Here is a 24224-nt window from a genome sequence, read left to right as displayed (position 1 = left end):
TTTTTAAAATCTACCATGACTAATTATAACTGTTGGCTCAACAGATGTACCCCCATTCCATCACCCTTCTTTTTGGAAACAGAATACCACTAAGAGCCACTACAAGATATCCTTTTGATAGGTCTAAAAAGTCCTTCTGCTGACAAGTACCGCCTGAGAATGAGTCTTCACACCTGCTCGGCAGGCTGTGCACATCTCAAATATTCAGGGAAGCACGGAGGAAGGGGTATGGCCCTCCAGGGTGCTGCTGTCAAGCACTGTAGCAGAGTAACCTACTGGAATTACTTGTAAAACCATCCCCACAAAAGCAAAAATCCATGTGCTGCTTCTTGTCATTTCAGAGGCAATAGTTAAGTTGTACACATAGAAAAAACCCATATTCGGGGATGTCGCTTCCTGACCATTTTTGTTCTTTTTTGCAACTGTGCTACCCAAATAAGCAATGAGCAATATACTAGAAACCTGAGGCTTTCCACATGGCGAGATCTGATCTGAGTTCCATTGCAATGTTGCTCAAAGGTGGTTTGTTTTGCAGGGTTGTAGTCTCTTACAGCCAGAGGGGGATGGAGGAGAACAACCAAAGAACAACCAGATCAAAGGCAGCCCTGGTTCCTTTGATCACTGCAAAGCCATCTAGGAAGTAGCTCCTGACAGACCCTTGCCTCCCTGGAAGGCATGGCCTGCTAGACAACCCCTCAACTGCGGGCCAAATAGCACAGTATTTGGATGGAGAGGAGGCTTCATTAGAGGGGTGATAGAGGCAGCTCTCTTTCTGGTAAAAATTAAAACTTATATAGGGCCATAAGGATGAATGGCAGCATAACATACTGAAAGAGTGAAATAAAACACAGCGTCTTGTGTTTTATTTTCCTTACCTGCTCAGGGTTGTTGTTTTGAGAGCTGGCCCAGGACCCACATAATGTTGGCTCAGAGCCATATTAAAAGATGTGAGGAGTCTCCCCTTATTTCCCAGAAAAGCCTTAGCTTTTGTAAGCTTCAGGGAAGATTAAAGAGTCCATCAGGTAGCTGTTTAAGGTTTTTCTCATATGCCCAACAGCTTCCCACTGTAGATCGTGTTAGCCACCTCTATCCCCAAACCCTGACCTCGGATAATCGAAGTCCACAGGACATGACATGTTGATACCCATTACCTGACCAGAAAAATGCTGTCTTTGTCCTCTGTTTAACTCTATTCTTTCTCTGTTTTTTTTCTTTTTCTTTTTTGAGATGGAGTCTTGCTCTAGCACCCAGGCTGGAGTGCAGTGGCATAATCTCGGCTCACTGCAACCTCTGCCTCCCAGGTTCAAGCAGCTCTCCTGCCTCAGTCTCCCAAGTAGCTGGGATTACAGGTGCCCACCACCTTGCCCAGCTAATTTTTGTATTTTTAGTAGAGATGTGGTTTCACCATGTTGGCCAGACTTGTCTCAAACCCCTGATCTCAGGTGATCCGCCCACCTCAGCCTCCCAAAATGCTGGATTTACAAGCATGAGCCACCGTGCCCAGCCTACCTCTATTCTTTCTAATAGTTCTTGTTAACTTTGATAACATGTCTGCAATAAGCTCTGATTTACTGTAATGTTTGAAATGTACACTGGGAAAGTTCCTATATACAACTCAACTGCCATCCATACCATGAGAATAGTGATTTGTTTGGCTCTTCTCCAACCCATTCGAGTTGAACAAAATATTCAAGACTTGCTTCTGGTTTTTTCAGGAGTCTCTGAATATCCCCTCTTGACCACCTTCTAGGGTATTAAATTAAACAGAAACAAAATTTATGGAAATATTCAACAGCCCTAATGATCTATAAGCATTTGCCAGTGCTTAATCTGTCCCAGAGGTATATCTACCTCCTCAAATCATTCTTAAGAGGCCCCAGGTACCACCCAGCTTCTCCTAAGCATTTTAGTCCTTTTTCCTGTCACAGAAGCCTTCTCTGCCCCCTCCACTTTGTCCTGCCTGAGCTGAACAAATCACCAAACCAGGCACTATGGACTGAGACTTGGCTGTACAGGTGCCCTTTCCATAACAATGATGTTCTTGACAGGCATGACTCTTAAGTGGACATGAGTCTCCGGGACTTTAAATCCTCCTTGTTACTTTCAGACAAACTGCTGACAAGCCCGGTCAGCATGCACTGACCTGAATGCCCTTTTCTACATCATTAAACCCCTTTTTAACTTTCCGCTGTGGTGATGATGTGTATCTACACTGGATCCACACTATGTTTCTTCCCCCTTTCTGTTTAATCACACCTAAATCAAAAGCAGAAAATCATAGTTAAAGCTAATTTGTATGCATATTAAATATTAAAATCCATATTAAAATTAATGACATGGTGTTATGGTGAGACCCCTTAATAACACTACCATGTGACAATTTTCTATTTTCGCTTACTATTGCTACTAACTTCGTGTTGGTATCAGTTGTTCCTCCACAGGTGAAAAGTACATTTGATAGCAGCATGTATATGTAAATAATTTACAAATGACACAATTTTTATAATTATTTTTAAAAATTAAAAACCCTCTAAAAAACTAATTTTTAAGATATCTCTGAAAAATATGTATACTCTTACCCTTTTGTATCTTACCCGAAAAATTACTTTTTGCAAATAATCTTATATGCTTTCAATCCCCTTTATTTTGCTTTACTGGTGGCTCTGATGGTGTATATTCACTGGTGCCTTTTTGGGGGAACACTCCAGAACCCTGTTCTACCACAGACACAGAAAGATGTTCTGATAATGAGTACTGGTATTTTGGAAAATAAAACAAAAAACAAAATTTCACCACATCCCTGTGAAAATATTTCTACACATTCCTGGAGTTTGTCTGATGTAGTATCATTGGCAAGGTAGAAGGTCATCCTAAATTAACTTTGCATCTTTTTCCATTATGCACCATATGAAGAAGCATGAATTGTAGAGTCTTCACAACAGAAATAGCTTGTTCTATATTACAGGACTCCAGATTGAGGGATTCATCTTGACTAACAATATTGTTACATTAATGCTTCAACACAGTCTCTTATATTGAGTACTGTAGAGAAAAAGGCATAGAATAAGTTTATTACTAACTAAGAAATAAATAATTATTACTAAGAAAAAAATAAGAAACCCAACTTTCTCTTTACCAAACAATTAACCTGGAATTACAACCTGTATCATTGCAGTGCTTTTACGAATTCTAGTCAATATCTTCTCTCTAACTTAAAAAATAAGTAAAACTTAAAAAAAAGAAAGAAAGAAAAACAAGTGATAAAACTTAAAGCTTCCCCATCTCACCCTTCATCACATGCTAGGAGAATATCTTTCACGAATTCTTAACTATAGATACCCAAGTAAGAAATAGTCTGTTTAACGATCACATCAGGGATCAATCAAATGTTGAGGTTTACCAACCTCGGCAATATTCACATTTTGGATAGGCTAATTATTTGTTGTAAGGTACTATCATGTGCATTGTAAGATGATTAATAGCATCCCTGATGTCCATCTACTAGGTGCCAGTTGTGATGCTAAAAAGTGTCTCCAGACATTGGTAAATGTCCCCCCTGGGGTGGGTGGTGGAGGGGATGCCTGCAGTTGAGAACAATTGGTCTAGAGAAAAGACGGCAATTGACCTAGTTTAGATGGAGTGCATAATGCTGGGTCAGTTAGCTGTGAATCAAGGAGCAAGGATTAGTAAAGTACAGCATAATTCTATTTGAATCTATGTGGCTGCTCCTTCAAGCAGTGCTGAAAAGTCAATCTGCTGAGTGTTCACTACACTGTGGAGATTCCCTCTAGGGTTTGGCTTTTGTAGCTTTGCTCTTTGTTGAAGTCGTGCTATGGTCTGATTGTTTGTGTTGCCCTAAAAATCATATGTTGAAATCTTAACAGACAAGGTGATGATATTACAAGGTGGCACCTTTGGGAGGTGACTAGAGATTAGATCATGAGAATTAAAGGGATTAATGTCCTTATAAGAGAGGCCTAAGAGAGAGTCCGCAGCCCTTCTACCATGTGAAGACAGACAGAAAAAGCATCATCTGTGAACCAGAGGGCAGACCCCTACCAGATGCTGGATCTGCCAGCATCTTGATTTTGGACTTCCCAGTCTCCAGAACTATAAGAAATAAATTTCTGTTGTTTATATGCTACTCAGTTTATTGTATTTTCTTATAGTAGCCACAACAGACTAAAGCATGCTATTAAGCTTTTTAATTTATTATATTTATTTTTAATTTTTGTCTGTAGTTATTTCTTATTTGTTTTTGAAGTTTTTCCCCTGTTTTAGGTATTCCATTATCCTCACAGTTTTAGTATTCTGCCGTCTTCAAGTAAGCTTTAAGTTGATTTTTGTCCAATCTGAGTTAGAATGTTGTTTTTTTCTATTTAGCTCCCTCTCGTTAGTATAACCTGAAATTTGCTAGGTAAAATGTGTGAGTTTTATTATGTCTGTATTTCAGGAAGAAATAAAAGGTGGATAGTCATGACTGTATATTTGAGGCTTACTTGTTTATAAACCTTGGAAGTCTGCAGCCAAGTTAGCAGCTAGTCGAAAAGGATTAGAAGAACAAACCCCTCACCATCATAAAGTTCACTGTATTTAACAGTCTGGCTGGGTAATTAATGCTTAAATGTCAAAATGAGTCTGCTTGAAGTATTCTTTTAGATACCCCAACCTACTGACCTAGAGAAAAGATCAAGATTTCAGCCTTTCCCTTGAGAGAAATGTTGCAAGCTGAGTTTGAGAAACTCAGAAGAGAAATCCTAAAACATGAGAAATTTCTTCTGAGATAGACTGCTTGAAAGAGCTGAGAGCTTTCAGAGACATTGTGAGATCAGCAAGATTTCCCCTTTGAAATCTTGCATTCATCCCCAAACCTAGTTGGAGCAAGGGCAGAGAGGCCGCACTCTGTAGCAGAATATCAAAGCACTGGCAATGGTAGAATGGGAGAAAGCTTGAAGAACACAGACTCCTAGTGACAGAGCAAATTGCTTCCAGGAAAGTAAGCAGAGCATTCTGGGTGGCAGTGACAGTGTGACAGCAGTCGTCTCAGAGTTGGGTGCAGTCAGGAACTTGCATCTATCAAAGTACATGAGGGACATCTACTTGTGCCTAGTAGAAAACAGTTCTTAGGCACAAATTCCCAACAAAAATGGAGGTACTAACACCTACCAGCAAACAGGCAATTATGAAAGAAGGATGATAAGCTCAGCCTGTTTTGGATGGACTGGGAATTAATGTATTTCCATCACTAATTGGTGATTTGGGGAGAAACAGAGGCTACAGAGGTAGATTTTATGGTTCAAAGAGGACACATCAATTCCATTTCTTTTACCTAAGGCATACTTTTGGAAGGAGCTTCTTCTTACTCAGAGAAGAGGAGAAGGGATGCTATGTTATATACCAAGGGCCCATTATGGAATGGAACAAGCATTTTATGACTTCTGAATATACATGCAGCATTGTGAAGTTCTGAAAGATAAACTCAATATGTCCTTACCCTCAGGGAGCTTACAATACAGTGAAGAATGGAACAATTGCACAAACACAGTATATAATAAAAACGTCATACAAGAATGCCACTTTGACTAAAAGAAAGAGAAGTTCATATGTTTTTAAAAATCAGGAATAGCATTCTGACCAACTGAGCATATAAAATAGATTCAAGTATAAACATTTAAGAGATAATTTCAGGAGCCCATATGAGAGTCAATGAGATTCTATGCTAGGATAGTGGCAATGAAACAGAAATGAAAGAATGGATTTGTGAAATGTATACCTAGTATCTTCAAGATTGGTTGACTAATTGCATATGGGAGATAATTGAGATGGGGAGAAAGGAAGCACTGGGAATTGGGGCAATGGAGATACGGTTAGCTGAAGTAAGGAAGAAAAAGGGAAATCAGATGGAAGATGGCAAGCTTGTTTTTGAGATGCTGCTGTAAATACAAGACACCAAATATACAAGAGGCTGGTGATTATATAGGCTGGTACACTGCATGCATAAGAAGTTGGTGATTACATAGAGTGTTGTCACCTCACCTTATTTTCCCCTTGTTAGGACTCCTGTCTTTTGATTCTGTCTGTTCACAGTCACACCCCTGGTTTAAAGATACTCTGAGAAGCATAAGTATGTATGCCTTGAAAGCCAGTGCTTAGGATTCATGCCATCACCACCGCCTATACCCTGTCACCTCTTTATTTAGCCTTAGCTCCCTATGAGTAACTCAAACGCCTACGGTTTTATTTTCCTGCATGTGTTGGCGCTGATGTAATTGGGATGAGCCAGCTCAGCTGGAATGGAGGAGTACGCCATTACGAAGCTCTGTCAGGGGAGGAATGATTGACTGCAGCAACTCGGGAACTGTCTCTCTCTCTCTTTCTTTCTTTCTTTCTTTTTTTTTTTTTTTTCCTTGCTTCTCAGCACAGTCCTGATGTGGATGCTGGAAGGATAAAATTTACAGTCTCAAGACACGATTCTCTATAAATCAAATGAAGGATTTTTACTAAATTGAGTCTCTTCAACTCTTCTCTGAATTCTCCGTATGTCAGCATAGAATTGCTTTAATCTTCCTTTCGCTACTACTTTATGCTCATAAATTTCATTTTCACTTCTGACAGCTTTTATTTGCTTGGGTCTATTTTTCAATGTTGCTGAACATTTTTGATGTTTCCTCTTCACTGTTTATAAAAGGAATATGTACTCATTGTAAACATAACTTGATTTGGAAGTTAAGAAAAAATATAAAGAAGAGAGTATGTGACCTAAACTCTCACCACTATTACCATTTTGATCCAGTCTTTTCCCTCTTATGTACATTTTAATTTTAAAACATAGTTGGAATCATACTATGTAAATTATTTTGTTTTCTGGTATTTGTAACCATTATATTATTAGAATTTTCTCACATTATTAAAATTAGTTTAAATCATTTTTGATAGCTGCATGAAATTTTATTATTGCAGATGTTGTATTTTTCTTTATGATATTAGCTCCTATGCTGATTGCCTAACTCTTTACGGTAAAAATTTCCTGGGCTATGCATGTGTCTATACATAGCAAAAAGAGAAAAATGAAAGAATGAAAACCAAAATGATACAAAGAAAAAAAAACATAATTTTTTTTTTTTTTTTGAGACAGAGCTTCGCTCTTGTTGCCCAGGCTGGAGTGCAATGGTGCAACCTCTGCTCACTGCAACCTCCACCTCCCAGGTTCATGGGATTCTCCTGCCTCAGCCTCCAGAGGAGCTGAGACTACAGGCATGCACAACCATGCCAAGCTAATTTTTTGAAATATATTTTTAGTAGAGACAGAGTTTCACCATATTGGCCAGGCTGGTCTCAAACTCCTGATATCAGGTGATCCACTCGCCTCGGCCTCTCAAAGTGCTGGGATTATAGGTGTGAGCTACCACATCCGTCATGTTCTATAAATTTTAAAAACAAATTCTATCAAATTAAAGAAGTAATAGTTTCTACTTTATGTAAAATGTTCCTGCACATTTTACATAAAGTTGGCATGTAAAATGTCAACTTTAAAATGGAGAAGATCTGAAATAATGAGGAATCTTAATTTAGCAAAGAAATTGGATAGAAGACAAGATTTTGGACATGAAAGAGGGTGACAATGGAGATAGGTATATTCTCCAAATTCACCAACCATCTCTAAAGGAATGGCAAATAAAAGACTGGAAACAAGTCAAAACATTGAAATTGTAAGTATTTATTCCTTTGCTGGTTGTAAATTGATAATTTGAACTATGATATTCTGTTTGAAATGTAAATGTTTAATCTTTCCATCCATGGTGGAAAAGAATGTCTTCCAGAAGTGGGGAGTAAGGGGACAGGAGATGTATTCTGACCTCAAAATTATGTGACAGTGTTTCCAAAATATATTTGCTTGAACAGATGTCCTCTAAGCAAATGTTATAAAATACTCAATTGGGGACATGAAATTTCCATTCATAAGCATAAGAAACTTATTTTTGAAACTTATTTTTGCTTATTTCCATAGATTATTGGGGCACCAGTGGTGTTTTGTTACATGAGTAAGTTCTTTAGCAGTGATTTGTGAGATTTTGGTGCACCCATCACCCAAGTAGTATAAACTGCAACCTATTTGTAGTCTTTTTTCCCTCGTTCCCTTCCCTCCCTGTCCCTCTGAGTTCCCAAAGATCATTGTGTCATTCTTAGGCCTTGCATCCTCATAGCTTACCTTCCACTTATAAGTGAGAAATATGATGTTTGATTTTCCATTCCTGAGTTACCTCACTTAGAATAATAGTCTCCAATCTCATCCAGATCTCTGCAAATGCCATTAACTCATTCATTTTTATGGCTGAGCAGTATTCCATCATATGTATATGTATATGTATATGTATATGTATATATGTGTGTGTGACACATATATATATATATATATATATATATATATATATATCACACAGTTTCTTTATCCACTTGTTGATTGATGGGCATTTGGGTTGGTGCCACGTTTTTGCAATTGCAAATTGTGCTGCTATAAACATGCATGTGGAAGTATCTTTTTTGTATAATGACTTCTTTTCCTCTGGGTAGATACCTAGTAGTGGAATTGATGAATCAAATGGTGGTTCTTTAAGGAATCACCACACTGTTTTCCATAGTGGTTGTACGTACTAGTTTACATTCCCACCAGTAATATACATGTGTTCCCTGTTCACTGTATCCACACCAACATCTATTATTTTTTGATATTTTTATTATGGCCACTCTTGCAGGAGTAAGGTGGGATCGCATTGTGAAACTTATTTTTTGAAGAGCGTGTTTTGACCAGAATAAATACGTGAATTACACCTGTAAGAAGTTGAAAAATTATAAATCTTATCAGCTTCTGGTTAAATGTGTGATTTGTCTGTGAAGATATTAAAAAAAAAAAACTATGAACTTTGTTTACTCCAGAATGATCTGTGGTTTTCAAGTATACTGAAGTAAGAAGGACTCTATTTAAGGAAAGTAAACTACCACCATGAGTTAAAACATGTCTAAAGCCACGGCTTTTTATTTATTTTTTTTTTTTCCAGAATGGATTTTCCAAGAAACTTCACTTTCAGGGATAAGTAAGATCTTGACAGGCTGAATTAAGCAACATATCAAGAAGGGAAAAAAGATACCTAAAATGAACTACATCATATATTGTTTCTAGTGGGAGAAATGAGCATAGAGGGAGTCTTTTGAGCCAGTTCTGCCTTGAGACAATGCTTCAGAATCAAGAAGGGGAAGAATCTATCACAGTTCCCATTTTAGTAAAGTTTCTGCATGAGATTTCTTAAGTTAATCTGTATAATTTTAAGTTTGGCAACTTTTATACTAAATGTTTTGTTTCAAATACAAAAATATAGCAGTAAAAGTATATAATGTAATATAATATGATATAATATAGTAAAAAACATAATATCTCTCAGTTTGGACATTTCCTTATTAGATGCTGCTAATTAAAATAGAAAAATGTTTACTGGTGAAATAAGCTGTGTCTGGACCTTAATTTTTAAAGATGGCCACATGTTTTATCTCTGGCTTATATAATCATGCAAATTATTACAAAAAATGCATTTGGGGAATATGGGAAGGTCATATTTTAACCTATGCAAAGGATGAGGTTATATTTTCCTTTAATTTTCAGAGAGATTTTTGTTATGCTCAGATGATGCTGAAACCCTGTTTGGATCTATATTCTATAAAATCAATTTTAAGTTTCTTAAACAATAGGAGGAGAGAAAATGATACATATTTATTATACTACACACAATATTTGCTATACCCATGCATTCTTATGCATTTTTACCATGTTATAGAATATATCAGTTCTCCCTAAAGCCCAAAATGGGTGTCCTTTTATAATATACTTGGATAAAGTAAAATTATGTTTTTAAAAATGAAATAACAAGTTTCTAATGTTTTAAACAAGAATACAATAAGCAAATGGTTTGATCTGAGAATATCTAATATTGGCTTATCAAAGATTGTGAAAGGATGTTGTACTAAAGTAAACAATAGTTGCTTTGACAAAAGAAAAATAACTTGAAAGAGTTAAAGTAAGTAAGAATTTGAAGTTAAATAAAAACATCAGAATAAGGCTGGATGCGGTGGCTGACACCTGTAATCCCAACACTTTGGGAGGCCTAAGCAGGCAGATCTCTTGAGGGCAGGAGTTCAAGACCAGTCAATATGTAAAAACTTAGTCTCTACTAAAAATAAAAAAAAACTAGCAGGGTGTCCTGGTAGGCACCTGCAATCCCAGCTACTTGGGAGGCTGAGGCAGGAGAACCGCTTGAACCTGGGAGGCGGAGGTTGCAATGAGCCGAGATCGCACCACTCCACTCCAGCCTGGGTGACAGAGTGAGACTCTGTCTCAATTAAAAAGAAAAAAAAAATCAGAATAAACTCATGACTCTAATAGACTCTGATTGTCATAAGAACATTTCAAGCAGCTGTTGATGTCACCCTGCCTGCAAGGGAAGCATGGGAAACAATCTACTCGATAATCAGACTTGGGTCTCTTATACTGGTTTGTCACAGAAGGTATCACCAGATAAGTTGGGCCAAATATTAGAAAATCAAGGCAAGACTGGAATAGACTGTTGTAACAAGAAAAAAAGAATACCTTCACAGATGATTCAAGTATTTAAGAAAAAAACAGACAAAAAAGCTTAGTCTGTTTTGTGCTGCTATAACAGAATACCTGAGATTCAGTACTTTATAAAGAACAGAAATTTATTTCTCACAGTTCTGGAGTCTAGAAAGTCCAAGATCAAGGTTCTGGCATCTATTGAGGACCTTCTTGTTATGTCCCCACATGATGGAAGGCAGAAAGGGGTCAACCCACTCCCACAAGCACTTTTTATAGCAGCAAATCCATTCATGAGGACTGTGAAAATTGTCAAAATCAAAATGGAGTCACTTGTGTTAAAAACCCTGACAAAGAGAGCTGAGGAAGGCTATGAAGGAGGGATTCTTGTGCATGAATTCTTGATATCACAAAAGACTTTGCAAAACCACAGCCTGCACAAAAGCCATCACAACCTTACACATTAAAAAAAAAAAATGCTTCTGGCCAGGCACAGTGGCTCATGCCTGTAATCCCAGCGCTTTGGGAGGCCGAGGCGAGCGGATCACCTGAGGTCAGGAGTTCAAGACCAGCCTGACCAACATGGAGAAATCCCATCCTTACTAAAAATACAAAATTAACTGGGCATGGTGGTGCATGCCTGTAATCCCAGCTACTCAGGAGGCTGAGGCAGAAGAATTGCTTGAACCCGGGAGGTGAAGGTTGCATGAGCTAAGATCGCACCATTGCACTCCAGTCTGGGCAAAAGGGCGAAACTCCATCTCAAAATAATGATAATAATAATAATAATCATCATCATCATCATAATGCTTCTGGGAGGACATCTGCCTAGCGACTCTCTGTCCAATCTTGGGCTGGCACCACCTTTGTTATTAATCCTTGTAGTCAAGAATAATTATCTCAAAACACTTATATAATCCTCCTCATTTTTCCTTTAAAAACCTTTGTCTTCCTTTATATCCCTGAATATACACATAATTTACTGTGGCAAACATACATATTCCCATTGTAATGCCTATTCCCAAATAAACATCATTTTCTTCTAGAAAGTCTTCCTTTCCATTTGTCAAAAAAAAAAAAAAAAAAAAAACACGTTGAAAGGAGCTCCCATATACCAAGAAGTGACAGGTAAGCATAAGGAGAAAACCTACCAGCCAGCAATTGATACCAATTGAGTCTTTAAAAAGAGCCATAAATTCATAACTATTCTAAAAATGAGAGGTGGAAGAAGGGAAAACATACTAAAAAGTAAGATATGTATCTTTCAAATTAGCTTTATAAAATTATGAAATAATGATCAAGTTACCTGAATCAAACATTCAGAGCATTGGTCAACACAGATGTTAACAATTTCAAATGGTAAGCAAACATAAGAAGGGTACATTTATAATCTTTTCAGTTCAAGAGTATTAAAATACATTTTGACTAGCCAGATTTAGAGATATCTAAAAATTAGGGCAAAACAGGTAGACTGTTTGGTAAAGTGGGTAAAGAAATAAAGAATAAAGCACGCATGTAAATACATAAATAATACAAGAAGTAATAATGATATCATAAAATTAATGCTACATTTAAAATAATCCACATTACTTTAGAATGGTCTAGTCCTTGAGTCTCTGAGAAATAAAAGGAGTTGTTTAAATTGGGTTGGACTGCTCTGTCTTCATTCTGTGTTGGAGAGAGGAAGATCTATAGAGGTCTAGAAACAATATGACTCATAATATGGGATCATCTCAAACCTATCTTCTCTAATAAACCAGACTTCCTAACAAAACATCCATGCTTAAGACACAGGTGATGGATTAAATAAAATAGCTATCAGAATAATTAAGCTCAATCTCATAGGACTGGGGGTAGGGGAAGATTGTTGGACTCTTGTTTCAAAATGACTGAATAAAGACTGTGTTTTCCACCATCATGTTAAAAATAATTCTAAAACAGAAAAGAGGATCATGAATGCAAACTCTGTCTGTCTCTGATGAAACTAAGATACATCTGAAACCACAAGGATAGATGTCAAGACAGTACAGAACACTTTAGTGTTGGAAATGCTTGTGGAATAGACAGCATTCAAGTTCTATTCAATGCTGAGGTTGTAAGAGTCCTCTGCTCACAATAAAGGAAAATCAAAAGGACCTCTAGTCCTTAACTAGGGAAGAAGTTTCTACCAGGAATGTATATATTTTTGCCCATGTAAGAGGCATGTCACAGCAAAAGGTGGGCATATTAGATTAGATTATCCTGCCCATTACTTTTATCCAGTTTCTACTATTCTATTGCATTATACATAGTTTAAGATCTTACTTTGGCTTCCCATGTAGACTTTGTTGAAGGATGACAAAAGTTTTGAATAGCTAGCTAGACTATTCCAGTCACTTGGCCATTAGATTTCTTACAGAAATTAATGAATCCAGAAATCAAATTAATCAGTGTTTTCTGAGTGCAGTTATTGCAGATCAGTCTAATCTTGCTGGAATGCATGATAAATTTGTGTTTCTGGCCTGAAGAGTTGAGAGCCAAAGTGAATTTTAATGATCCACTAATGTGCCTTCTGCCTGCTTAAACAGCTGCCTAAATGCCACACATGCTGGATGACAAGTTGGTATTCTGTATCATTGTCTCTACTTCCTTTATTTTACTTTTTTAAAGGCAAGGTCTCATTCTGTCACCCAGGCTGGAGTATAGTGCCGCAATCATAACTCACTGCAACCTTAAAATCCTGGGCTCAAGCAATCTTCCCACCTCAGCCTCCCAAGTAGCTAGAACTACAGGTGTGCCCCCAAGCCCAGCTAGTTTTTTTTTTTAAGTTTTCTGTAGAGACAGGGTTTCACCATGTTACCCAGGATTGTCTTGAACTCCTGGCCTAAAGCTATCCACCTACCTCAGCCTCCCAAAAGGCTAGGATTACAGGCATAAGTCACTGCACCTGGCCATTTATTTTTAACAATATTAATAATAATAACCAGCAGTGATAATGGAGAACACAATATAACAAAATGAGCTATTAAGAAATTTAACTAATTTTGTTTTAACTTGATTTTATTATTTGCTGCTATAGACAACTCAGGAAGAAATAAAAAGTAATATTCCCTTCCCTTGCGAAATTAGTCAAGCCTTTGGGTTTCTAGGGGTCAAGATGTTTTATATGGAAAATGCACATTTAGGTTCTTAATTCTGATTGTGGGTTGAACAGGGAAAATCGAGTAGACTTCCAGGAATTTTGAAAAAAAAGGATTTATTTTTCCTTGGGGACAGAGAACTGAGCCTGCTCATACCAGTCCCACTGAGACGGCCACACCTTGAAAGGGGCACAGTCTTGAGCACCAGGTTTGGGAGCCTGCAGGAGAAGTGCTAAATTTCCCCAGACCAAAGGGAGCTACTGCAGAGCCACCCTCCATGGAAGGACCCCTGCCCCCCACACCTTCTCTACCCCTAACTGTCCCCAACATATTGCTGGACAGGCTGACCTTGGGGTAATTAGACGAGGCACCAACTAGGACACTGGTTCCCCGACACTGACATCGTGTGGTCATAAGGAGCAAGGGCAGCAGAGATATGCAAAAGCTGAGAGATGGTGTGAGCCCCATAGTACTGCACAATCTCGAAAATGGGAAGACAACTAAAATTACTAATAATCAACTTCCCAACAGCATGGCAGGCAGGTGGGGGCTTAAACTCTTCTTATTGAATCCATGAAAATAAAAATGTGACACCACTTGAACTCAAGTGTCAAGGAGTAACTCATACATGTAACCCTGGTCCCAATATTAATCCCCAATGTCCTTATCTAAAGAACACCCCCACAAACCCTTATCTGTATCCTTAGTCTGTTTTCTTTTTCTTCAGAGCTCAAAACCAGAACGCCCTTGTGGTTCATGTGTTTACTTGTTTTTATCTGGTTTACATGTTTACTTATTTATTACCTGTCTCTTCCTACTGGAATTTGACTCTATAGAGGTATGGATCTTGTCTTTTTTATGTGTCACTGTATCCTCAGATTTTATTTTATTTACTTTATTTGTTTATTATTTATTTTATTTTCTGAGACAGACTGTCACCCTCTTGCCCAGGGTGGAGTGCAGTGGTGCAATCTGCAGACTCTGCCCCCCAGACTTAATCAATTCTCATGCCTCAGCCTACCAAGTAGCTGAGACTACAGGTGTGCACCACCACACCTGGCTAACTACTTGTGTATTTTCAGTACAGACGGGGTTTCGCCATGTTGACCAGGCTGGTCTCAAACTCCTGGACTTAGGCAATCTGCCGGTCTCAGTCTCCCAGAGTGCTGGGATTACAGATGTGAGCCATCACGCCTGGTAGTATCCTTAGATTTAAAATAGTACCTGGAAGACCCTAAGAGTTCAGTAAGTACTTGTTGAATGAGTGGACAAATGAATTATATACCTGAAGCTTATGGAGCAAAAATGATACCTCAGCACTGCTATGCACTTGATTTATGTCACTTAATGCATAAATCAACAGCCCAAGTAGGGGGCTATAATTATCTCATTTGATAGATAATAGAACAGAGAACCCAAACTACCCACCACTGAGCTCTACTGTCCCTCACCATTCCTGATTTCCATCTCACTATTTACCATTTCCAAGAACAATTCCTTATATATCTCCCACTTTTCCTCCTTCAGGTTGGGTCATGCCCCTTCCCCATTTGCTCTCAAAATAGCTTACATGTAACTATCGTTCATTACAATTGGTGATGGTATCTCCCTCTAAATCCTGAGCTCCCTGAGGCGTTCATGAGACCTAGCATAGGGCCTCGAACAAAGTAGGTATTAAAAATGTTGTTATAAGATAGTGACTGAATGAAGGAGTATATGACCGTGCTCCTCATCCTTAACCACCCCAGTCCCACTTCTAGCTTTATTTTTTTCCTTCCTTTTTTTTTTTTTTTTTTTTTTTTTTAAACATGGTCTCGCTCTGTAGCCCAGGCTGGAGTGCAATGGCTTACCTGCAACCTCTGCCTCCTGGGCTCGAGTGATCCTCCCACCTCAGCCCCCCAAGTAGCTGGGACTACGAGCACAAGTCACCACATCCAGCTAAATTTTGTATTTTATGTAGAAATGGGGTTTCATCAACTTGCCAAGGGTGGATTCGAGCTCCGGAGGTCAAGTCCTCCACCCACCTTGGCCTCCCAAAGTGCTAAGATTACAGGCATGAGCCACCGCGCCCAGCCCCTTCTGTGATATTCTTGCTTTACTGCTGCAGGGAACTCTCCTCGGCCCCTCAAGAAGGTCTACCCTGTGCCAGACACAGTACTTAGTGTGGGAAATACAGAAATGAATAAAACTGTCCCTACTGCAAGGGAGCCACAATCTAGTAGAGTGGAGTGGGGGCATAACCACAAACCCTCACAATCAGTGCAGTTAGCACTGGAAGTGTGCAAGTGGTGCTTTGAGAGAAGGAAGAGAAACACCTGGCCCTGAAACAGGTGTGCTTCTCTAAGTTTGGCAGGACAGCAGGGATGAGAGTGAGAGCACAGAGCTCAGTGTGACTCAATGGTAGCATGAGGGGAAGTGGTGACAGATGAGGCTACAAAAATAGGCAGGGACCAGATCACAAAGGGTCTTTATTCTGAAGATAATGGGGAAGCACTGAAATATTTGAATCAAGACAATGATGTGATGAGATTGGCAGTTCAAACACTGGTCAAGTGAAAGTCCTGAAATAAGGCAGCCGCTGTATTAGAAAAGTGGACAGATTGCAGAGGTAAAATCAATAGAATAGCTGTTTCCATGTGGGAGGGGGATGAGAGAAAGTCCTTGAGCCAACAAGGACTCCCAAGTTTCTCTGTGGATGACGGTACCATTCATCGGTAAAGAAAACACAAGAGGGGGAAATATTCTGAACCATACCTAGTAGGGCCTGCCACATAGTAGGTGTTCAATAAATGGCTATTGAATGAAATGGAATTTAAAAGGTAGAAGATACTTGCTACTTTTGAAGTACTTTTCAACTGCAGCTCAAGACAGGGGTATGGGGTGTATGCAGCTGGTAGGGGAGGCCTAGGCATGAATGTCAGCCGAAAAGTACCCAGAGTAAAAAAAGGGCCAAGAAAGGAATACTGGAAAACCCAAGTTTTAGGAGGTGCTAAAGGAAGAAAAGACTAAGAGGAAAACCATTAGTTGACACTTAGTAAGCAACTACAGAAAGGACTGTACTCGATGCTTTAAAAAAAAAATTGCAACTGTGTGTTCCCATGAGGAAAGTTTAAAGAGCAAGTGGTCAGAAGGATATTTCTATATGTCACTGGAGTCTAGAACCCAGGACTCCGTGGAAACTGGAGAAATCGTACAATGATTCCAGGTTCCAACATTTGTCTTATTCCTTGTAACTGCCTTCCCACATCCAACTGCTTCCCCATCCCTTCTCACGGAGTCTGGTTCGGGTGAAATTACTTTTATTGATGGTGAGGGCAAGCAAGTGTGAGTGGCTGCACCTCTTTCAGAGGACACAGGACTGGGCTTAAGGAAGGGAGGGCCAGAGCGCCCGCCTTGGTGGATGCAGGATTCGCTCCTTATTAGGGCGTGAGTGCTACATTCTGAAAGGATTTATTTTAGGACAAGGCACAAGCACAGGGGAGACAGGCAACACCAGCCCTCAGGCTGCACTCTCTATTTGGAGCGGAACTTCTTTGGCAGCCCCAGGTCTCCTGGGATCTTCCTCGGTGTCCTGCCGAGGCTCTGGCTCCAGCACCAGCATGGGCTCCAGCTCAGGCTGGGCTTCCAGCTGGGCTTCAGCGCTCCGGCCAGGCCCAAGGCGAGGCGGCTTGACCGGGGTGGGCGGTGGCGCTGCAGGGCCTTTCCGGCCCGAAAGGGCCCTTCGGAGGCTCTGTACCTTCTGCAATCCGGTGCGCCGCAGCCGCTGGGCCCTGGACTCCACCGGCTCCTCGTCCGAGCTCTCTCCAACTTCGGCCTCCAGCTGCTCTGGGCCCAGCTCGGACTGGTCCTCCGGGCCCAAGGGCTCTGGTGCCTTCTGGAAAGCGCTGGCTGGGACTTCACCCTCCTCCTGCATATGACGGACACAGCACTGATCCTGGCAGCTCCTTACCTCCAGCAACCCGAAACTCACGCCTTAATTACACAAGGGAAACCTTTTAACTCTGCAGCCAGAGTCTGGGGGTAAAGGCAGGCGTGGGAAGGTAAGGGGAGGGAAAGCTGCGTGCGAACTGCAAAACTTTGTAAAGTAGGTGAGGCCTGGTGAGGGGCGAGAGGAGGATGGTGCCCACAGTCACGGAATGCCCTTTCAACCACCGTTATTTTAGGGATTGACTGGGACTTAGACCAAATTCTGCGGACGTGGCCTGAGCTAGAGCTGGGCGGGCTTGGATTGGCCAGGCGGGGCTCAGGCGTGAGAGGGAGGGATGGGGCTGGGTCTTGGGAAATGGGTGCGGCTCTGCGAGTCTGTTCCACAGCAACAGACGGCGAGAGGGGTCAGGAATGTGGGTGTGGTAGGTGGATGGAAGCGGGGAGCCCCCAGCTGGTGGCCCAAAGGCCGGCAAAGGCCCCGGACTGGGGACCATTTGAGGTCACTGACCTTGAAGAGCAGAACGTGGAGCTTCCCGCGCGCCACCAGCAGCCCATGGTTGGCCTCCAGCCGCTGCACCTGGGCTGCGCGGCGCACCGCGCGCTCTTGGGCGGCGTTGGCGTGCGAGCTTACGCGCTCCGCCTTGGCCAGCAGCTGCGCCAAGGTGTTGCTGGTGGTGTCGTGGCTGCGACTCAAAGCGCCCAGGCCGCTCTGGATGCGGCGCACGGACCCTGCCAGGCCTCCCTGCCTTCGAGCCAGGCCTCCCTGCCGCTCCCGCAGCGTCTCCAGCATGGAGGCCAGCTTCTCCAGCAGGGTCACCACCGTCACGGCGTGCACGGGACCCCCAGCCGGCGCCTCGGGCACAGGCCCCGGCTCCAACGCACTCTCCCTCATGATCCCTGACCGCTCAGCTCCGTCTGCCTGAAACCGCTGGCTGCACTACAGTCTGGGGCTGCCTTTCCCTGGCTCCTCCCCAGCTCCAGCTGTGACTCAGGCAGGCGGAGTTGGCCTTCTGGGGCAGCGGGAGGGCGCAAGGGCGTGGGGATGTCGGCAGCGGGGTCTCTTGAAAGCGTTTCGCCTTCCGCTGCCCCGCCCCGGGGTACTGGGAAGCATGTTGGCCCCAAATCGGCCCCCTGCAAACCCTCTCACTGTGAGTTTGAGTTACCCTCCTCCGCTCCAGTTCCCTGGTGTGCCTGTTTCTGGTCTCTCCACTGCAAAGGGCGAGTTACGGAAATTTTTATTTCATGCATAGTTTCTAGTGGGCGCAGAAACTATGTTGGCACGGCAAGAGGGGCCTCAGTCGCCGTCCACTTTCGGCCTCCCACACCGCTGAAGATTGTATTTTCGTGGCTCCCAGGCTGGACACAGGCGACAGGGAGGCCCTGGAACATTCTGGTTACAGATCGCGAACTGTCAAGGCCCGAGGCCCCGCTTTGTGACTGGACAGGCTGCTCATTGTGGGCTGGCGGGCGGGGCATCCTCTGGTGTTTCCCTAATAGTCATCACCAGGGTTTAGCCGCAGGCTTCGTTTCCTGCTTCTCTATTTCGTCCTCTTGGGTAGAATTATCCTGTTTCTTTTCTCTAGCCCTCTGCCCTCTCCTTCTTTAAATCTCAGCCGCCCCTCGCTCCAGCACCCAAGCTTGGGGGATAAGCAGGACACCTCCTCACCTCTTCTTTTAAAACCCTTAAAAGGGTTAGAGTGAGCACTGGTCTTTGCTTTGATAGAGGTTACTTGGGCTCCTGCCTTTCTTTTTTTTTTTTTTTTTTTTTTTTTTTTTGGTTTGTTTCTTGTGTTCTGTGGAATGCGGAGAGTAAAGATAAATTGCTGCTACAGCCGGGCGCGGTGGCTCAAGCCTGTAATCCCAGCACTTTGGGAGGCTGAGACGGGCGGATCACGAGGTCAGGCGATCGAGACCATCCTGGCTAACATGGTGAAACCCCGTCTCTACTAAAAAAAAAAAACTAGCCGGGCGAGGTGGCGGGCGCCTGCAGTCCCAGCTACTCGGGAGGCTGAGGCAGGAGAATGGCGTGAACCCGGGAGGCGGAGCTTGCAGTGAGCTGAGATCGGGCCACTGCACTCCAGCCTGGGCGACAGAGCAAGACTCCATCTCAAAAAAAAAAAAAAAAAAAATTGCTGCTACAGAGAGGGAGAGAGTGGGCGTGGAGGATCCAGTTAATGATGTGGATTGTGAATTTCTAATGTCAGCGGTTCGAAAAATCCCATGCCTTAGCCGGACACCGTGGCTCACGCCTGTAATTCCAGCATTTTGGGAGGGCGAGGGGTGAGGATCACGTGAGGCAAGGAGTTCGAGACCAGCCTAGGCAACATGGCAAAACCCCGTCTCTACTAAAAATATAGAAATTAGCAGGGCGTTGTGACACACGCCTGTAATCCCAGCTACTCCGGAGGGCTGAGGCAGGAGAATCGTTTGAACCTGGGAGGCAGAGGTTGCAGTGAGCCGAGATCGCTCCACTGCTCTACAGCCTGGAGAACAGAGCAAGACTCCATCTCAAAAAAAAAGGAAAAAAAGAAAGAAAAAAGAAAAGAAAATCCCATGCCTTGTTTGTAGCAATACTTGGCAAACCGTCTCACAAATGCAAGTAATCCATTAATCCTAATGATCTCTCTCCCTCTTCCTCTTCTCACTGAACCTGTGAGGGCCACTTGATAACAACTGTGGAAGAAACTTGTGTCACTCTGGAAATAGTTACATGGGCCTAAAGTGCCACAGACAGTGGGCAGCTAACGCCAGAAATCTGGTGATGCTAAGTTGATGGCTGGCTTCTACCAGGCCGTAAGCCTAAGTGCCCCCCCACCCCCGCCCGGCTTAATACAAGAGAAAATAAACTCTCTTGGGAATCTGAGGGGAATCACCAATCACCATCTCTTCCAGTGAAACTACATTTACCCAGAGAGATCCATCAGGGATGTACCAGTTAAAATGCTTTCAGACTGAGGGAACAAAAACTCATTTCAAACAGTACTTAGTAACAGGAAACTCAATTCAAATATAACTGAAAAAGACCATTGGTAGAGTGGTGATTAAGTGTGAGTCATTCACAGCTCCAAATCTGGTTCTCTGCAGTTCTCTCAACTGCTCAACTATGAGCCCCATCCCGCACCTCTCACACTCCCCTATGTCCCCCACACACCCCCTACCCCTGTGTATGTGCCCACATACACACAGGTGTCAGCTTCATTCCAGGCCTCACAACTCTGCACAAGATCTAAAAGAAAAAGGGGACTATCTTAAATATTAGGACATTTATTTTCCAGAAGCCTCCCAGAATTTTTACACTTGCCTTCCATTGGGTTACACGGCTTTTCTAAATCCATATTCTATGGCTACAAAAATGACATGCATTGATAGGTTTAGATGTATGTTCCCTAACCAATCTCTGACAAGAAATCTAATAATTGCCTTTTGACAAGTTAGATCAATTCTGAAGTAGAGTAGATTCAGCTTTTCCAGGAGTATTAGGGTGGTATGGAAGGAAAAGTGGGTATCTGTACAAAAATCTGGGTACTACTAGGAATGGATATTAAATTACAGGAAGCCTATGAAAGAATCACCAGCCTTGATGAGTGGGGCTAAGGAAGTTCAGTGCATTTGGAAGTAAGAAGTACTTGGATAGATACTTGGATAGATTTGGATAGTTTTTGTTTGTTTGTTTGTTTGTTTGTTTGTTTGTTTTGAGACCAAGTCTCGCTCTGCCGCCCAGGCTGGAGTGCAAAGGTGCGATCTTGGATCACTGCAACCTCCACCTCCCGGGTTCAAGCAATTCCCCTGCCTCAGCCTCCTGAGTAGCTGGGATTACAGGCACGTGTGACCAGGCCCAACTAATTTTTGTATTTTTAGTAGAGACGGGATTTCACCATGTTGGTCAGGCTCATCTTGAATTCCTGACCCCGTGATCCACCCATCTCGGCCTCCCAAAGTGCTGGGATTACAGGTGTAAGCCACCACACCCAGCGTAGATAGATATTTTTTTAAAACCTGGTAACGAAGTGGCATTGTTGTCTGGAGTAAATACCCGAGATTTGTTGTCTCACAGCTATGGAAAAGTAGGACATGGACACACAAAGAGTGAGGTTCAGCACAGAAGTTGAACAGACAAAAGAAAAAGAAGAGCTCTCTGCAGCAGAGATGGGTCCCAGAGAAATGGGTTACTGGTTCCGCAGTGGAATGCAAGGGATTTTATAGGTGACTTTAAGGAGGCAGTGTGTCATTTATATAGGGCACAAAAGATTGGTTGGACCAGGTGTGCCATTTGCATAGAGCACGAAAAACTGGTTAGGGCTAGGTATGCCATTTGTATAGGGCACAAAAAGATGACCATCCCCACCCTAATCTTTTATTTTGCAGATGGGTTCTCTACCTGGCCAGTACCATGTTGCCTGTTTCTTTTCTGTACATGTGGTGACAAAGAAAAGGGAAGATGAGCCTCCATGTTGAACATACCTGGCCCCCAGGTAACCCTTTTCTATTGATAGAGGTGCCGGCATTCACTCCTGCAAGCTTCCAACTTGCTTATCTATGTTTGCAGCTTGATTTTTCAGGCTGTTCTTTGTTAGAAAATAAATGATTTGGGGGCTGTTTTTTGTTAAAAGGGAAATTCTGCTGAGGACTCTTTTACCCTCACTATCTGCCTAAATAATTTTTTTCCATCTCCTGTAGCACTAACTCCCTCTCTGGGTATGTGGAAAAAGGACGACCTTAAACTTAACAATAGAACCAATGATGGTTCTACCGGTCTCCCCAAAGCCCCAAGTTTAAAAGCCATATGAACTGGCTGATAGTGGAAAATGGAAGCCCATGAGGTAAGTAAAAATAACTTGGGGCCAGCTAGAAGAATGCCTGAGTCAATAAAGCAGAGATTGATAGAAATTGTAGTAGAGTGACCTTGATTATAGAGTATCAAAGGAAGAGCTGTATTACAGTTTCCAAAAAGGGTAAGAAAAGAAGAAAACAAAGATGTAGAATGATGCCCTCTGTTCAAAAATAAATTTAGGAACCTTAAAATTTTAAAGGGTTTATTTGAGCTAAGAACAATTCATAAATTAGGCAGCACTCGAGGCCAAAAGAGGTTTAGAGAGCTCAGCTGTAGCAGTGTGGGCAGTGAGCTTTTATAGGCTGAACATGGAAGTAAGACAAAGAAAATATATTTGATTCATTAATACGGAAATTCCTTAGTTAGAGGTTAGCTGGTGGTTTCTGATTGGTAAGGTCCCTAGTTTTCTTTTACTTTTTACATTGGGCTTTGGTTTGCTTATGTAGGAATCAAATGTGGTGGAGCCATCTCAGCCTGAGGGCCTCCCAATTGAAAATCTTTTTAACACCTCTAAGGCAGTTGTCTTAAAAATTTCTATTCTCAGCCAGGTGCAGTGGCTCGCACCTGTCATCCCAGCACTTTGGGAGGCCGGGGCGGGCGGATCACCTGAGGTCAGGAGTTTGAGACCAGCCTGACCAACATGGAGAAACCCCGTCTCTACTAAAAATACAAAATTAGCCAGAGATGGTGGCACATGCCTGCAATCCCAGCTACTCGGGAGGCTGAGGTGGGAGAATTGCTTGAACCTGGGAGGTAGAGGTTGTGGTGAGCCAAGATTTCACCATTGCACTCCAACCTGGGCAAAAGAGTGAAATGCTGCCTCAAAAAAAAAAAAAAAAAATTCTATTCTGTAAACTAGAGGTGTGGCTGGTGGCATCTACTCTCTCATACCCCATGGTATGGACATGAAAAGCAGAAGCTTATTGTCACAGGTTGCTTGTGTCCCCAAAAAGATATATTTAAGTCCTAACCCCTGGTGCCTATGAATATGACCTTACTTCGAAATAGAGTCTTGCAAATATAATTAAGATGAGGCCATAATGAAGTAGAATAGGCCCTTAATCCAATACGACTGGTGTCCTTATAAGAGAGGGAAGAGATATACAGGGAGAACACCATGTGACGACAGAGGCAGAGATGAGAGTTATGCTGCCACAAACCAAGGAATGTCCCAGAAACCAAAAGAGGCAAGGGAGGATCCTTCCCTAGGAGCTTCAGAAGGAACATGTGCCTGCCAACACCTTGATTTCAGGCTTCTGCCCTCCAAAACCATGATAGAATAAGTTTCTGGGGTTTTTGGTGGTGGTGGTGGTGGTGGTGGTGGTGTTTGAGACAGAGTCTCACTCTTGTCACCCAGACTGCAGTGCAATGGCATGATCTCGGCTCACTGCAACCTCCACCTCCCGAGTTTGAGTGATTCTCCTGCCTCAGCCTCCTGAAGAGCTGGGACTACAGGTGCTCACTACCACACCCAGCTAGTTTTTGTATTTGTAGTAAAGACGAGATGGGGTTTCACCATGTTGACCAGGCTGATCTCAAACTCCTGACCTCCAGTGATCCACCTGCCTCGGCCTCCCAAAATGCTAGGATTACAGGTATAAGCCACCGCACCTGGCAAATTTCTGTTGTTTTAAGCCACCTAGTTTGTGACTTTTTTTGTTTTGGTAGCTCTGGAAAACTAATAACAACTTTGATTAATCAACATCAGTATTACAGTATCTCATTACCCAGGATGCCCCTGCAAATG

General features: G+C 42.2%; 1 protein-coding gene and 1 long non-coding RNA gene across 5 annotated transcripts in view; one reads left to right on the top strand and one right to left on the bottom strand.

Moving 5' to 3' along the window:
• Nucleotides 1–16169: 16169 nt before the first annotated feature.
• Nucleotides 16170–18720, bottom strand: CAVIN3 (caveolae associated protein 3). Its single transcript, XM_011752976.3, has 2 exons — nucleotides 18155–18720; nucleotides 16170–17626 (listed from the first exon to the last, which is right to left on the bottom strand). The coding sequence occupies exons 1-2, from the start codon at nucleotides 18536–18538 to the stop codon at nucleotides 17219–17221; spliced, it is 792 nt and encodes a 263-aa protein (XP_011751278.2). The 5' UTR covers nucleotides 18539–18720; the 3' UTR covers nucleotides 16170–17218.
• The window catches only part of LOC105488681 (uncharacterized), a 61303-nt gene continuing 54700 nt past the window's right edge, over nucleotides 17622–24224 (top strand). For all 4 annotated transcript variants that reach the window (XR_011610889.1, XR_011610890.1, XR_011610888.1 and 1 more), the window contains exons 1-2: nucleotides 17622–17759; nucleotides 22012–22118. This is a non-coding gene — a long non-coding RNA (uncharacterized lncRNA). The remainder of the gene's footprint in view (nucleotides 17760–22011; nucleotides 22119–24224) is intronic.

The sequence above is a fragment of the Macaca nemestrina genome, chromosome 12 (genome assembly GCF_043159975.1).
Source record: "Macaca nemestrina isolate mMacNem1 chromosome 12, mMacNem.hap1, whole genome shotgun sequence".
NCBI classification, from domain to species: domain Eukaryota; kingdom Metazoa; phylum Chordata; class Mammalia; order Primates; family Cercopithecidae; genus Macaca; species Macaca nemestrina.
The sequence above is the reverse complement of the archived record's forward strand: the minus strand, read 5'-3'. Positions and strand labels throughout refer to the sequence as shown.

Bases quoted from the DNA above. Each gene is read 5' to 3' on its own strand.
- CAVIN3 (XM_011752976.3), bottom strand. From the start codon at position 18,538: ATGAGGGAGAGTGCGTTGGAGCCGGGGCCTGTGCCCGAGGCGCCGGCT. The intron at 17,627-18,154 runs GTCAGTGACCTC...CGTCATATGCAG, and splicing joins TCCACGTTCTGCTCTTCAAG to GAGGAGGGTGAAGTCCCAGC.